The sequence below is a fragment of the Rissa tridactyla genome, chromosome 12 (genome assembly GCF_028500815.1).
Source record: "Rissa tridactyla isolate bRisTri1 chromosome 12, bRisTri1.patW.cur.20221130, whole genome shotgun sequence".
NCBI lineage: Eukaryota > Metazoa > Chordata > Aves > Charadriiformes > Laridae > Rissa > Rissa tridactyla.
The window spans coordinates 17,481,238-17,497,789 of record NC_071477.1 but is presented as its reverse complement, the minus strand read 5'-3'; the positions used below and the strand labels follow the sequence as shown (position 1 = coordinate 17,497,789).

The following is a 16,552-nucleotide window of genomic DNA, read 5'->3' as shown; positions in this document are numbered from 1 at the left end:
ACATGTGCAAAGTATGCAATTTTATGAAATCTAGCCATGCAGTCTCTTAATATAAGGGTATCCTCACAATTTAGCACGCCATGCAGTTTAAGGCTGCTTCTAACATGAAAGCGAGTTGTTATAGAAAACTTGTATTTGCAAGTGACACTTGATAACGAACTTTTCTCTATATATGCTTTAAAGGATCAACCATAACTATTTGTTACAGCAGCTGTATTGTTTATAGTACATACAGAAATCCTAAATATGCTACGCCTTCCTATTTTTTCCAAGGGCCTACTCTCAAGGAAAAGAGGTACTTACTAAGTAATTTACTACTAATTTAAGCGCTAAAGGATACGGAGCATCAACTGCTTGGCAAGATGAAGAGCCCCTTCCCCACCCCAAATCCTCCACTGAAGCATTCCATCCATGTCAGTGTTCCCAAGACCAATGACTTTTTGTATTGGTTTGCACTTTTTTAGATAGGCATTTAAACATCTTTAGACCACACAGAAAAATCAACAATCAGAAAATGAAAGATTTCCAAAACAAACCTGCACTTTTAGAAAGTCCAAAGGAACAGGCACACAAGCATGTTTCACGGCATATGCTGTGTCTAACACAAACACTAATAACCCTGCCTCTATTACCAAGAGGATTGAGACATGAAATCAAAAGACAGTAACACAGAACTGTGTACCTAATTCCAGACACCTGTAGTTTAATTACATTTCACAACAAGGCCAGCAATGTTGTGATCCATTTGAACTTGAAAAAAGTTATCACCAGTTTCCACAAGTCAACACACACTAATATCTTAAATCAATTCTGTGAACAACGAAGCCAAGTTTTCCTTTTCAGTAATTTTATTCTAATATGAAACATGAAGAAACAAGCACCCAAATAACTCCAATATAGTATGAAACTTTAATAAAAGTTGTTTAAAAAACAAAGAGCATAATTTTAAAAATAAACTGAAAGGCTTGACTCCTAATCGTACATCTTTCTGACATCAGCAAGAGTATTTTCAGACTTTCAAAGAAAAAGGAAAAAAAAAAAAAGAAACAAAGATCTGCTGTTGAAACATTACTCCCAAAGACTGTTGAAACGCATAACATGAAGCTTCAGAGACAGACAGTTTTATTAACAGGAGGCTTAATTTTGAACAGTATATACAAATCACATGACTTTTCCAAAGTTGGGACCACCTAGTAATCTGTCAAAACAAAATTATGCTAATGAATTACAGAAGCATCTGTGTAATGCGACCACCTCTTTATTGAAGTACACCTTTATACAATCCTTCCACGTATTCCTGTACTGTGAAATCCTCTCAGGACGCAGCGCCGCACAGGTTTTCAAATCCCTCCTACACACCACATGAATAAAACTGTTGCCACTTGCACCTCTCAGTTTTGCCTGACCGTAACACTTCAGTGTTCCATGATATGCAACACCAAAAGGCACTGTTTTTCTTTGTCCAAAAAACAAAACGGTTTAACGTTTACTATGTTTAAGTACAATGATTTGCAGGGAATAGCAGGATTTTTCAGGCAATGCCCAAGTCTTCAGATTTATCATAAGCCAACAAGAATGAACCAAAAAAATTCTACTTTTCACTTGTGTAATTACTTCCTTTCCAATTCTCTCTTTTTCCATGGAAGGTTTTACTGCACAGCAAAGAAAATGGCAACTCTTTACAGACTTTGAATACAACAGCACAACTTTATTGCAAAAATATATAGTAAACTCAGTATTTTCAAGTTTTGGAAAAAAAATAAATTTTATCTCTGAATTCACCCATAGCAGTAATTCACGACAGAGTTGCTGAAGATAAAAGTTTCTTTCATATATAAACTAATTTAAAACTTTAGCTGGACTCCAATCTTCTACTGATAATCATCACTTTGGTTCTCTTAGCAGAGACTCTATGTAAGGAGTTCAAGAGACACATGAGAAATACAACATCAATATCCAACTAGTGTCAAAGGTCCTATCCCAACCGATTCATGTAATCCTAACAAATCAAGCTACTTAAACAATAATGAGTATTTTCAAGTTGTTACTTCTACTGCAAACGTTTTATAAGTGTACTGTAAAACTCATATGGTAATGTTTGAGGTTAGCTATACTTGTGGCAAAAGTCTTATTCTGCACAGTTATAATTGCAATATATAAATAACTAAAGGTTATTCCACAGAGAACAGCTTGAATTTTACAGAACGATTCTGCTCATACTTATAGGAATTAGTTTGGTAGACACATCAGCAATGGGCATAATTCAACTGTTCATACAGTGAGAATCTTGAAAAAAATAAAGATACATACACAAAACAATTTTTCTGTGTACACTGAGAATTCGTTCAGTTGCAGAGTAAAATCAGGACTTTAAACAAAGCTTTGACCTGTAAACAAAGCAAATTCAGCCAGCTTTTAACCAAATCTAGAAATAGCTATCTATTTTACAACAGCTTGCAGGAGCACCCACTGAAGAGCTTCACTGGCTTCATCTATTTCCCTTATCCGAAACTACGTAAAACCAATCTAGATTCCTTGATAAGCACTGTGTCCAGTATAGTTTACCAAACTTCTATGATGAGTAAGAATCTGTCTAGCTTCTCCACGTATTTGTACGGGAAAATCCACTGCGCATCTGTCCTCGCAGTGTTTCTCATGTAATGGCTAACCCAGTGCTCTGTCTTATCAAAACCAACCTGTTTTACAATTTAAGCAATCCACAGGTTCTATCCTGGAAATACTATAAAAACCAATCTGGATGCATTTATCACAGCACTATGAATATCTATTCTACAACTACTTCATATTAACAGCTACCCTAAAACAAGTTTTACTTTTCTGGAGCCTATAGGCCTGTCATTTAAATCAACAACAGCTGCCATAGCTTCATCACGAGACTCGAATGCAACCATTGCTTCTCCAGTGGGCATACCTTTCTCATTGTATTTTAAGCACACTGAACCAGGGATCACTTGGTAACCATAAAAGAAATCCAAAATTTCATCCACCGAAACAGTGAAGGGCATATTCTGCACTTTAATGACAGTTGGTCCAGGCTTCCCAGACCCTGTTCCAAAACCTGGGGGTCCACTAATATGTATATTACCTGGTCCGGGTCCAAACCCCGGAGGTCCACTTAAATGTCCGAGACCACCAGCAATTCCTGGAGGACCAGCGCCAAAGGCAGGGGGCCCACTTAAGTTGCCAGGACCATTACCAAAAGCCTGAGGACCCCCTGCAAAACCTGCCGGTCCACTCAAATTACCAGGACCACCTGCAAAACCTGGGACCTCAATACCTGCACCAGGCAAACCACTAGTTGCAACTGTAGGTATTCCTGGTCTAGAATCAGGAAAGCCACCTATTCCAGGTGGTGGTAGAGGAGGACCAAATGTGCCAGACCCGCTGAAGTTACCAGGGAAGTTAAATGGAGGACCATTGTTTGCATCTTTAGCATTTCCCAAGAAGGCATGCTCATCCCCACCAGCGCCCTGTGCTCCTGGCACAGTCGCATTTCCTTGTATTGGTATTTTTAATATCTTTTTCCCTTGAGATGGTGGGTTTCTTTCAATATCTCTCATTTCTTCTACAGTTATCAAACGCAAAACAACATCTCTTCCATTCAGTTTTTTACGGTGCAAACGCTCTGCCTTACGAGCATCATCTTCAGCTTTAAACTGAACCAGTGCTTGCCCTAAACCCTGCCCGTTATTATCAACAAGTATTTGTACAGAGTTTTCTTCTACTGCCAGTCCCTCTAGAAACTGAAGGATTTCCATTTTTGTTATATTATATGGAATATTAGATATATGTGCACACAATTTTGGCAAGCCTGGTTCTCCCTCAGCATTCATGAGGATTTCTCTCTGGTCATAGTTGAAGTTCTGCAATCTTTTACGAATCATATCTATCTTTTCTAACATTGCCTTTTTAGTAATTGGATGAACTTGAATAAAGCGATTCCCTATGTACTGCTTATGATGACACAAAGCTGCTTTGTAATCAGCTTCATTCCTGAACTCGACAAACCCCTCTCCAATTGCCTTCCCGTTAGGTCCATAAGCTATATAAATGCTGTCTTCAACTATATCCAGCTTTTTAAAAAAATCTATCACATGTTTGTTCTCTGATTCAAAGGGAAGACCTTTCAAATAAACACAGAAACCCTGCTCATGGGGAGATCTCGATCGTGACCTTTTCTGTCCACTAGGAGATTTGGACCTAGGATGAGCCTGGGGAGGAGGAGCGTGTGACTGCCCCGAGGGACCCATGGTTTGCTTGAAAGTTATGTGGCCTCCAGCAGCCACCCACTGTCTCTCTGTTGCAGGACTAACTTCAACATAGCGCTGAATCATCAGCATTCTGTTTCGCTTCAGTGCTTCAAATGTATCTTGAGGAGAAAAAAACTTAACTAGTCCATTTCCATTATTTCGACCTACATGATCCTTCAACATATGGATTGCATCCACACGGAGCCCAAGGAAAAAATCTTTCACATCAGATTCTGTTGCAGAAAAGGGCATTCCATGAACGCTGACATACAAATCGTCTGGATTGATTGGAATTGGCTTAACACTACTTTGAGAGTTCATCTGGATAGGATTTACAGGATTCATGGGACCAATAAACAATGGATTCAAGCCGCTATTCATATTCACTGCTGCTCCAGACCCATTCATTCCAGTGGGTAAAGGTGCTACGGGTGGAGGATTCATAGGAGGCATTCCTGATATGGGAGGCATAGGCGTCATTGGAGGTACGGGGGGCACAGGGGGTATCGGAGGAACCGGAGGAACAGGAGGCAGTGTGGGTACAGGAGGTGGAACAGGTATCGGGGGAATAGAAGGCATTGGTGGCAAAGACGGCATAGCTGGGATAGGAGGGATTGGTGGAGGAGGTACTGTGTTCATCGGGGATGCTGTGCTAGGTATAGTTGAACTAAATGTTGGGCTACCAAAGGTACTCCCAAGATTTGGAGGTGCAGTCCCCATACTGGCAGTAGAAAACGTGGATATGTTTTTATTGCTTTCATGCACAGTAGTAGAAGCAGTTACTACACTAGGAGATGGATTATTAAAGTTAGGTACAGTAGTAGGTAAGTTAACCCTTCCACTCATTCCAGAACTAGGTGGTGGTCCTGATCTGCTAGCATTTGCGGGTGGCATATCTAGATTGGCAGTTTCAAAACGCCTACGACTGAGTTCTATCATGTTCTGCATTTCAGTTTTACTGCTCAGCAGTAGTGTTACTTTCGACCCTTTAATTGTACCACCTGTGCGCATCATACCAAGCCTTGCATCTTCATCAGTGGCAAAAACGATGAAAGCCTCACCCAGTTCACCCCCTACAATATGCACGCCCCCATCAGGAATGGTCAATCCAGAGAAGAAGTGGCGAATGTCCATGGTCCCCGCCACAATCGGGAGACCTTGCAAGCGGATGACCACAGCCATGCTGCGCTGAAACAACACACACCTGCAGATGAGAAAAGGCAACGGCTATGTCAGACTACTGTTTATGACACCATGCAATTACCTACAGACACCATCTACTATATTTGTTTACATACACCTAAGAACATCTTGCAAAGATTAAGCATGTTTATATTCCAAGTTCCTTATTCATGTTTGTTTACTTCATACAGATTGAAGTATTAAACATTTACCAACAAAATTAGTATACATTTTGCACTGGAAATTCCAAAATAACCGTTAAACTAAGAACCAAGTGTCAGTAAAAAAAAAAGAAGTAAGGAACAGCAAAAGTCAGAACTATTATATCAGTAGTTGAATATTTAATGTAAGCAAAATGAGTATTTTAGCCAAGCAAAATTAATTTACCATACATTGGTATGGTATCCACTGTACCTGGCAAAGTGACTGCAACAAATTCTGCACACCTATGAGAAATAACCAGTTCTCTTCCATTTGAGGGCAGGTTTTATCTCCTGACAGGAGAAGATAACTGGGAATGTAACGGTGGGTTGGTTATGAACAAAACCCATTATGGACAACTAGCAACAGCAAGACTCACACAGCGTCCTGACAGGGACCATCTAGATTATACTGATCTTATATTTTCCTCCTAGGAAAGGTTAAGAGGTCTAGGTGACCATGAAGCTAGCTAACCATTATAATCTAGTCCCACATGTTTTGTGACTATACAGACCTTGCATAAACAAATTAACATCATTAACATCTATGCATATCCTAGCTAGATATTAGGCCTTTACAACTTTCAAAAACAAGGTATAATTTGTAATAGTTGCAGATGCCCTGTCTAATATTACACCTTCCATCTCAGACAGCTGAGGTTAGTGGAAGCTTAAGATCAATTCTGAACAGGTAGATCTCGACAGTTACCTGGTACACATTCTACAGAAGAGCCTGAGGTCATATCAGAAGTTCAAGATAAACAGGAAACTAGGTAATTCTCACTTATTCTTGACAAACCTTCAGTAAATACTGAAAGCACCATATTAATACTAGCACAATTCACCATAGCAGAAATGAGTCTCTCATCCTAAGCCATCAGTAGTAGCACCTTGTTTCACCTGAGCCACTTTACCTCTGAAACTTCTTCACTTCCTAAGTACAAGTCAGTACAAGACACAGTTCAGTGTCTGTACGGAAGACCTTCAGGGCTACTGTTAGTCACATACAACTGGTGTTAACTAAGCATTTGAAATCAAGGATGAACCAGGCCACACAATGCAACACCAGGAGGCAGCGCACCACCAAAGACTTCTGGCTGTATACCAAAGCTATGACCAACTACGATCAGTAACTATCTCACAACATTTCACATTCAGCTAAGTATTGTATCCCAGCACACAGTCAAATCTTTAAGTCAGCTGCATTTGCCTGTCCACGTCTCCCAATCGCTTTAGAGCAGACATGCCTTGAATACATCCTTAACTACTAAGTAAAGCCACTACCAACAATTTAACCATGTTAAGTAAGGCTGAATTCAGTACTTAATGAATAAAGTAACAATTTTCCTACAGGGAAAAAAAAAGTGCACAGCAATTCTTTTGCTTGCATGATGGAACTTCAGATTACTCAAATAGGTACTGACGTATTTTGTTTTGTTGCCCAATAAACCAGAGCTAACCCCTTCCATACATGAACTCAAGCAATATACTGCGGTATTACAGGGCATTGGCCCACATCCAGTTAAAACCAGAAAAGCGTGAAGGACCTTTCTCCCTCAAGGAAACAGCAGAAAAGCCCGCTGGCACATAGTAAGCTCTGCTGCTCTAAACGAACGTCCGATTCCTTACTACACTGTCTTGAAAGAGAAACTGGAATTTGCAAGACGAACATAAGAATGTCTAAAAAAATAATAATAATCTAGCTGTACATACCGCTAAGAAAACCCCTACTCCACCAAGGGATGGCAGCAACAGAAAGGGGAATATATACTAAGCTTCAGGGATAAATTTTTTTAAAAGCAACTTTCGCGTTGCCGTGGCAAGGTAACAAAAGCAACATCTTGCATTTATCTCTTACAGTGACACATTTAACTTGAGAATAAAGTTCACCGCCCAATCATTTTCCAACAGCAAAATGACTGGTCCACGTAAAAAAAGCAAGTCAAAGTAAGAACTATCTATGCTATGTGCACAACTAAGAAAGCAGACACAATTTTTTGCAGTTTTAAAACAGCAGTATTTTTCGATGATTCTGTAGTTTTATTTTAAACTCGCCTAAAAATGATAGCAATCTCCGAAAGTAAAGTTAAAATGAAAATTCTGCCTCCTTTAGGGAAGTCATACTAAAGGGGACTGTAAAACCATTAGTACATTATGTTAAAGGACTGCTTTCGAATTAGATTAGATGATCCTGAGGCAAGCAAGCAGTATAAAAAGCATCCTTGTTCTTGCACCTGTGCTTTGAAAAATTTAAAGTAACACTAAGAGTAAATCTTGCTAGGAGGCTTACCTTTTCTCTATTACCTATTATACAAAGAATGGGTTTCAGAAATTTTTATGCATTAGGAGTTAAAACATTTTAAGCTTCTTGTATTAAATGGAAAATTACTTTTATTTATCTAAGAGATAGGTAGTTTTCAAAGAGTTGCAGTCAACGGCTCAATGTCCAAGTGGCAACAAGTGGCGTTTCTCAGGGGTTGGTACTGGGACCAGTACTACTTAACATCTTTGTGGGTGACATGGACAGTGGGACTGAGTGCACCCCCAGCAAGTTTGCCGACGACACCAAGCTGTGTGGCACGGTCGACTCGCTGGAGGGAAGGGATGCCATCCAGAAGGACCTGGACAGGCTTGAGAGGTGGGCCTGTGTGAACTTCATGGAGTTCAACCAGGCCAAGTGCAAGGTCCTGCACTTGGGTCAGGGCAATCCCAAGCACAAATCCAGGCCGGGCAGAGAATGGATTGAGAACGGCCCTGAGGAGAAGGACTCTGGGGTGTTGGCTGATGAGAAGCCCAACATGAGCCGGCAATGCGCGCTCACAGCCCAGAAAGCCAACCGCATCCTGGGCTGTATCCCCAGCAGCGTGGCCAGCAGACTGAGGGAGGTGATTCTGCCCCTCTACTCCACTCTCGTGAGACCCCACCTGGAGTACTGCGTTCAGCTCGGGGGACCCCAACATAAGAAGGACACAGACCTGTTGGAGCAGGGCCAGAGGAGGCCATGAAGATGATCCAAGGGCTGGAACCCCTCTCCTATGAGGACAGGCTGAGAGAGTTGGGTTTGTTCAGCCTGGAGAAGAGACGGCTCCAGGGAGACATTAGAGCACCTTCCAGTCCCTAAAGGGGCTACAGGAAAGCTGGCGAGGGACTCTTCATCAGGGAGTGTAGTGATAGAATGAGGGGTAACAATTTTAAACCGAAAGAGGGGAGATTTGTATTAGATATTAGGAAGAAATTCTTTACTCTGAGGGCAGCAAGACACTGGAACAGGCTGCCCAGAGAAGCTGTGGCTGCCCCATCCCTGGAGGTGTTCAAGGCCAGGCTGGATGAGGCTTCGAGCAACCTGGTCCAGTGGGAGGTGTCCCTGCTCATGGCAGGGGGGTTGGACTAGATGGTCTTTAGTCCCTTCCCCTAACCATTCTATGATTTCCTTACTAATGCAGAAGGGATGACAATCTGATATGACCATTAGTTGAACAAAGGGAACTTGGCAAGATTTTTCTGCCCAGATCTGCTGGTTTAGAGCATCATATATTCTTTATCAGAACTGACAGCTGCTAGATAACTGCATTTACTAATGTCTCCATAAATCTAGCCCAGAAGACAAATTACCAGATAAGGTCACAAAAGAATTCTTAAGAGTACACGCATTTGAACATGTACATAACTTGGGGGATAATGCAAGCATTTCAATCTTGCATTACATTCAAAACTTCACTATAAAAGCTAAGACATATCTTGATGGTTTGTTACCAGGTATTCTATTTAGGTCCACTAAATCACTATTGACAACCACCCCACCACCCCCCGACAAAGGGCTGCTTAGGCATATAGTTGCTAGAAAAACTAGCTGCAATGACTTCAGCTTACTTAATTTCATGCTTGCTATTAAGCAAGAGCTAACAGTAACATGGTATGAATAAGAAGAACTTCTTCACTCCCATTGAATACTACTGTCAAAAAAAATATTTTGTCAACTCAAAACACAACTGCTTCAAATTTTTCAAGATTTCAGTGCTTTTAACAAAATATTAGTTTCACTTCTGTTATTTTAAAAAAAAAATAAAAATCACACAGACCTAAAGGGACAAATTCCACATTTATAAGCACTCACAAGTCTGATTTGTTCCAAAATGCACTTAGAAGACAATAACCCACTCACTCAAATTTCCCAACTAATGAAAAAGCAAAGCCTGCTCAAATATTTCACCGCTCATTTGTAACATACATGCAGACGCAACATTAGAACAGGCTACATGCCTGTTAAGTGTGCACTGAAGGCTTTTTGTTGGGCTGTTAGAGATGTTCTCAGGCTGCCTGCTTTTCTCCCTGTACAAAAAGATACTTTGAGGCAAAAGTGGGTTTTGTTGTCATTTTGGGTGGTTGGTATATTTTTGGAGATACCAGAAGCACAAAATCCTGGAGCTGTACAATGGACAAGCCATCCCCATTAGCAAGCCAAGACAAAAAAAATGGAGTAAAGGGCTGCTGACAATCAGATTCAACTCATTTGATGAACCTTAACAACATTTTTATGTTTCTTGACAGTAACATCTTTAAAAACATTGATGTTACACTGGGAAAAATGTGTACAAGATTACAATATTACTTATTCCATCTTCCAGCTATGCGCTAGTCAGTAAAATAAGCAGAATTTCGTTCATATGCATAAATTTATAGAAACACCAGACTAGCTTTTTAAGATGTATGGATTTTTCAAACAAAAAAGTTCCGAAGATTCATCCTAGCCACCGGGAAGTATGGAAGTGCAATACCCACGCGGTACAGACACACCACATATTTGGCAGTTCTTAGATGAAAACTAAGAACTGGAATAAAATTGTTATTGTAGGAGGAACTTTTAGTATCCGGGTTGAGACTGTCTAGTAAGAGCTAAGACTGCAGACCACAGTTTTGCCCCCTTTTTTTTTTAAAAAAAAAAAAAAAAAAGGCTAAAGTCAACCTGTTAGATTAAGATAGTCATCTCTGAGCTAATTTGAGCCTATCTGATCCCGTTAAAAGCTGCAAAATCAATTACTGTACATTTCTAAACTCCAATAGTTAGAAACATGCAGATCTATGGCCTGCAGCAAAGTAGCTACATTTTCCAGCAGTGCAAAATAACTGGGAGAGTGTTCCAGACTACCACATGCTGATGTAACAACAAAACATTAGTTTGGCAGAAAATGCTGTTTATGAGAACAACACTGCCAGAACCACCATCACCAGTGAGAGTCAAAGTAAAGAGACTAGCTATAGATTATCTGACCCAAGTATTTTGATACCAATTCAGACTCAAAAAGCTTCAAATATTTCTTAAGTTATACTCAATATGCATATAAAGAAGTCTTCAATTCAAAGGCTCTTACCTGCAAAGACAGATGTTTTTTTCTTAACAAGTAGCAGAAGCCAAGCCAATCCTGTGGGCAACCAATTAAAACCAACTTTTAGACTGCAATAAAGAATAAATGGAGGCAAAAATCAATGCAGGCAACACAACAGCAGTAACAGTCCACAAAGAACTGTCTAAATAGAAAGTTCAAACCTGTGACCACCACAAGGCACCGAGACATATTATCACCACAAGAGTAAAAGTGCATTTTTTAATACCTTATCCCTGTATAACTTGTTGGTAATTGCACTGCACAGTTTTGGTATAGTTTCAAGACATGAATATGCCTTCCAGAAAGAATATAAGAACCAACAGAAAACACTCAGAGGACCTTTCAAGTTCTACCATCACCAGTAGGTGAACAAATCACTCTTTCAAAGGCAAAGAGCAAGAATTAAATACTCAAAACCCCTGAATTTTAACAAACCCTTGCTCCAAAAATAATGATATTCCTTCCATCAACTGTGCATCTTCTTACTCGAGCAAAGCAACATAAGCTGCACCTCAGAAAACCTCCCTGTAGCTGCACATAAAAAATCTTCAGGAGTGACACAAACTGGTGAAACTAAGTGATATTTCACAGCCGCCTCTAGGCAGTCAGCTCTACAGAGCACACGGTAAGAACTCCCCACCGAGATACTGCATTTTCAGTTGTAATCAGTCATTTCATTATCCAAATACTGATCAAATTCTAATTTTTTTCATCCCTGTGGAAAAATTTTCTTCCTCAGATTACAACTCAACAAAAGAGCCAAACATTTTAAGTGGCAACATATGTATTTTGTATTTAAAGAAAGGATGGAAAACCCTTGCTCTTTGATTGCTTAGTACACCATCTCATACTAAAATTGTGATTCTTTGGAAAACTATTCAGGAATGAATCACACCAAGAACAACTAACTGTGCCCTCCTCACACAACCCAAACAGGCCATTTTCAGTTACAAGTATCATTACCAAAGTGAGCTTCAAGACAAAAGTACTACCAAACCATCCACAAACTCCCTAATAGAGGCATTTAAAATAAACACAGGTATTCATAGATCTTTCAGGACATTAATAGCAGACTTAGAAGTGAGAAAGATACAACTACGCTCTTCAGACTTGTATTAAAATAGCAAATGCATTTAGGAAAAGACCTTTTTTCTTTTGATTAGACCTTTAAGAGAAACGAGCAACCCTCTATGAGAACAATTCAACTATGTACTTTCATATCTAGGAGCGTCAAACAGTCGTTTACAACACAGGAAAGAATGCAATCACCTGAAAAAACAGTTTCATGCAAAAACACACCTGCTTTAAGAAGCAGATAAACCTTTCATGCACAAGGAACTTTCCATTTGGAAGAAAAACCCAAATTATTTGACGTATTTCCAGTATAGCAACCAGTGTTGCATATTTTCCTCTTCACAACACTGAAAACAAGCTGAAGATTTGCAGTGGACCAAGACAACATGCTATAATGTGAAATAACATAAACAAAACCAAGCAGCATTCTTCAGAAAAGGTGCCAAACTCCATTCTACCATGTGTAAACTTCACACCAAACATCTACGTTTGCATGCAAGTCTCAATTCTCTCAACTTTAAAGAAAGCCATCTCCATCACTCTCATAGGTAAGGACATCCTTTCCCATCAACCCGATGCATTAAGAGTGTATTATCTAGGCAGACATCGACTAGGGCACAGGTGCTCCCACACAACACTGACACCACACCGCTGGGACTTCATGGGACAGACTCTCCACACCATCTTTCAGCTACACAGGAAAAACCACCAGCCACTGGACACAAAACAGCCGATGAAACAACCTTAAAAGGAGTCCACTGAGGAAGCAACCTACTGATTTTTCTGCCTAACCCCAGCAGAACGAGGTGGGTAAGATAATCACTAAGAAGAACAGGTAAGCTTAAAGTGACTAAAACCATACACAAGAGTTTTTTCAAAAGAAAGCTCACACAGGCTCCTGCTGTACTTCTGGGTCCCAATTCAACACTAGGTTGGATTCAGTTTGGGTTTTGGTTGGTTTTTTTACAGATCTTATTTTTATTAGTGGAGCAGAGCACTACATTACTGCACGGCAATTTAACTGGTGTTTAAAGGGTAACCCCGACGAGCGGTGGCAGAGCCGCAGGCACCAAGGACTTTCCTCCCTTCAAAGCGTTTGTCCCGCTTCATCCCCTGGGGCCCGGCGCGGAGCAGCCGCCGGCGCCCCACCGAGCGCCCCCGGGACGAGCCCCGCCAGGGCCGGCCCCGTGCCGCACGGCCCAGGCACCGACACGGCCCCGGCACCGACACGGCCCCGCACCGCCGCTCCCCCGCCGCTCGGGGCCCGCCGGCCACCGCTCCCGGCCTGAGCCACCCCCGCGCCGCCGCCCGCGCCCGCCCAGCCCCGGCCGCCGCAGCCCCCGCGCTCCGGCCACGGCTCGGGCTCCGGCCCCGCCACCGCCGCAAGGTCACTCGGCCGCCACCGACGGCCGGACCCTCGGCGCCGGCGCTCAGCCCGCACATACTCACCTGCCCGCGCCGGCCGCGCAGCTCCGCGGGCCGCCGGGCGCGGGCGGAGGCGCGGCGGGAGGGAGGGAGGGAGAGAGGGAAGGAGCGGAGGGCGTGGGCCGGCCCGCGGCCCGGGCCCCCCGGCCGCAGCACGCCAGGCCGCGGCCAGGCGGGAGCGGACCCCGCTCGGCGCCCCGGGCCCGCAGCGCACGAGACGAGACGCGGCCCGGCCCGGCCCGGCCCGGCCCGGCCGGCCCTTTGTGCGGGGGACGCGTGCCAGCCGCGCCGCGCCCGGCCTCCCTCCCCTCGCCTCGCCTCGCCTCCCCTCGGGCCCGCAGCGCAGCGGCCCGGCCCGCCCGGGCGCCGCCGCGCTCTTACCGAGGGATCTGCACGGGAAAAGGGTGAGACCGGAGCCGACCCGCCCCGGGCCCCGCTCCGCGCCGTGCCCAGCACCACCGACCGCCCCGCGCCACAAAATGGCCGCCCCGATGCGGCGCCGCCAGGGAGGGGGCGGGGCCTCGGCTGGGCGGCCCGAGGAAGGCAGGGCTCTCCGGCGCGCGCAGGGCCTGCTGGCGCCCGCCCCGCCCGGGCCAGAGGGCGCGTGCGCCGCGCGGGGTGGCGGGAGGGGCTCGGCTGAGGGGAGCGGGGCGGGAGGGGGCTGCCGGTCAGCAGAGGCCTCTCACAGCAGTACCGCAGCGACGGCGCCGCACGGCGCGTTCGCCGTGTAGGACTGGTTTAGTTGCCTCCGGTACAACAGTGTTGCGGTGACGGCGTGACACATATTGTGGAAATTAACCATGGTGTAACTGAGGGTTATTGCTGTGGAAACGGGGCATCAAACTTCCAGCAAACGAGAGTGCGGGTTGTTTCTCACGTCTTCACTTATGACCAGGTTGCAGAATTAAAACGAAAGTCAGATTACCCTGGGTCAATGCTCTTTTGAGTGTAACTGCCTTTACCTGTATTTGTCCTTTGCTTGACTAAATATATGTGTAATACAAATAACTAGGCAGTGTCCTGAGCTGAAGAGCAGCCAGACACCTCTCGGGAGATGTTCTGTCACTGTGCTTCAGTGGACGCAGGTACTGCAGCAGCATCCATTTTCAATGAAAAAAACCTGCCGAGTCTGCTGCAAGAAACAAATGAAAATAAATCACCACCTCATGTTGCAAATACTTTTCCAGTGAACTGGGGAGTTCAACAACTCAGTTAACCTGGTTGTTTTTCCCACCAGGGCCAAACGGTGTGATGGGCCTGTTGTCCTGAGGCAACGGGATCAGGCCTGGGGCTGTTTGGCAGTACAATAAGCCCTCGCTCTGCTTTTTGCTTATCCCCTCTTTCCACTGCTAAATTCTCCTTTACCACCCTCATCCCCTCCAAATAAACAGCTCACACGTGTTTATCTACTCCCTGTTTGCCCTGGTTTTACAGATTTTGTACTCTATTTGGCATTTATGATAATGGCTGCCCTAAAAATTTGTCAGTTCTAGCAAGCTAACACCTCCTTTTTGTCTTGCTAGGTGTGCCACCGGCTTACGCGTCGCTCCTTGATTGCTGTAGGTAGTATCCAGTAATTCGCCTTTTTACAGCGCTAGTGACACCAGGCAGGGTTAGCCGTCAGTATGCGGCCCTCCCCACCACCGAGAGCAGCGGGCCATTGGAGTCGCCAGAGGTGTCCGCAGCCCGACTTGCCAGACGCCCTGGAGGGCTGCTTGCGAGGGACAGCAGGAGCACCTGCAGCTCAGGGCCTCGCTCTGCGGCACTGCAGCGCTTCCCGGGCTGCACGGGCCACCCTGCAGCAGGGAGAAAGTGTAGGATAATAAAAGGGCTGCGCCGGAATACCCCACATCAGAAGAAAACTAAGACTTTTCAGCTTCTGTGCAATGTGATGAGTCACCATGTTGCTTTTTGTTCCTGATGTAATGTCTGGTGGAGAGACTTGTGATGTTTACTGTGCGGACCAGCAAAAAGACAGGACCAAACCAGTTATTCCTCAGTAGATCTCTAGACTGTGTCTGTACTGACACGAAGGCACACCAGAGATCAAGTCCTGATGCCCTGGACTGCTGCTGCAGACAAGCATGTGTCCTTGCACCTCAAGCATCGCGGTCTGTGCTGCAGCTCAGCTGGAGCAAAGTCTGGAACAGATGCCTGTGACAGATGCCTTAACAGATGCAAATTTGTTTGTAGTGTGGATGAGAGGGAAAAAAATCCTGGACCAGTAGTCGGAGCATGCCAAATGACCAAGGGTACCAAAGAGGAGTTGGCAGTGTGATGCAGTTTGGTACCAACAGCAGGGGGAAAAGTGTGTCGGGAAAGCAAAAGCCTGGTAGGCAGGCTAAAAGACAAGGATCATTGGTAACAATGTCCACTATGTTCCCCCGTAATATGCATGTGGAGGAAGGCAGGCAAAAGGAAAATGGTGTTAGAAACGAGTAAGATGAGGCAAATTGAGAGAGAGATCATTTATCTGTCTCCTCCACCTAAACCAAAACTGGAGTAGGGTGTCAGGTATACAACTAGGGGGAAAAAAATGTACACAGGATGTTTTAAAGTAAAGCTTGAGGGAACCAGCACCCATTGTGCTGATTCCACATCTGAAATAAAAATGTCTTCCTCCTGGCATTATACTGTTGCTACACCATTAGTCTGGAAACATTATGCCAAATCTGACTCCTACTTCTCCAGCACCCTACAGAGACCGTTCGGTACACACCACCTCTAATCCTATTCCTTCATCTGTACAAGGATGTGGTTTGGATGAACGAATCCAGTTTACTCCATGATTCACACTACTTTGTATTTTCCTTCCTGATTACTACATGTCAACTTCAAGTCTTAATTGTTTCCAGATCATTTAGAAAAATATTCAACAGAAAAAATCCTCGCAGATGCCTCCCAGAAATACTCTCCTCATTCGTATCTACACTTAGTCAGTAGCTATGATGTGTCTTATTGATCCTGTATCGTTACTGTTTAAAAGTAAATTAAACACCTTGTTTGTTTTACTACG

At 43.8% G+C, this 16,552-nt stretch overlaps 2 protein-coding genes across 6 annotated transcripts in view; both read right to left on the bottom strand.

Annotated features, from left to right (window-relative positions):
- The window catches only part of CPNE1 (copine 1), a 44,851-nt gene extending 30,806 nt beyond the window's left edge, over window positions 1-14,045 (bottom strand). For 2 of the 5 annotated variants that reach the window (XM_054218029.1, XM_054218030.1), the window contains exon 1: window positions 11,023-11,100. The gene's annotated coding sequence lies outside the window, so the exon portion shown is untranslated. Of the gene's footprint in view, window positions 1-5,332; window positions 5,474-11,022; window positions 11,101-13,917 lie in introns of those variants that run through there. The other 3 variants (XM_054218025.1, XM_054218024.1, XM_054218026.1) reach the window with 3 other exon arrangements.
- On the bottom strand, window positions 891-5,453 carry RBM12 (RNA binding motif protein 12). The gene has a single exon (XM_054218023.1). The coding sequence runs from the start codon at window positions 5,451-5,453 to the stop codon at window positions 2,814-2,816; it is 2,640 nt and encodes an 879-aa protein (XP_054073998.1). The 3' UTR covers window positions 891-2,813.
- Window positions 14,046-16,552: the final 2,507 nt, after the last annotated feature.

Excerpts from the sequence above, each read along its gene's own strand:
- RBM12 (XM_054218023.1), bottom strand. The coding sequence starts at position 5,453 with ATGGCTGTGGTCATCCGCTTGCAAGGTCTCCCGATTGTGGCGGGGACC.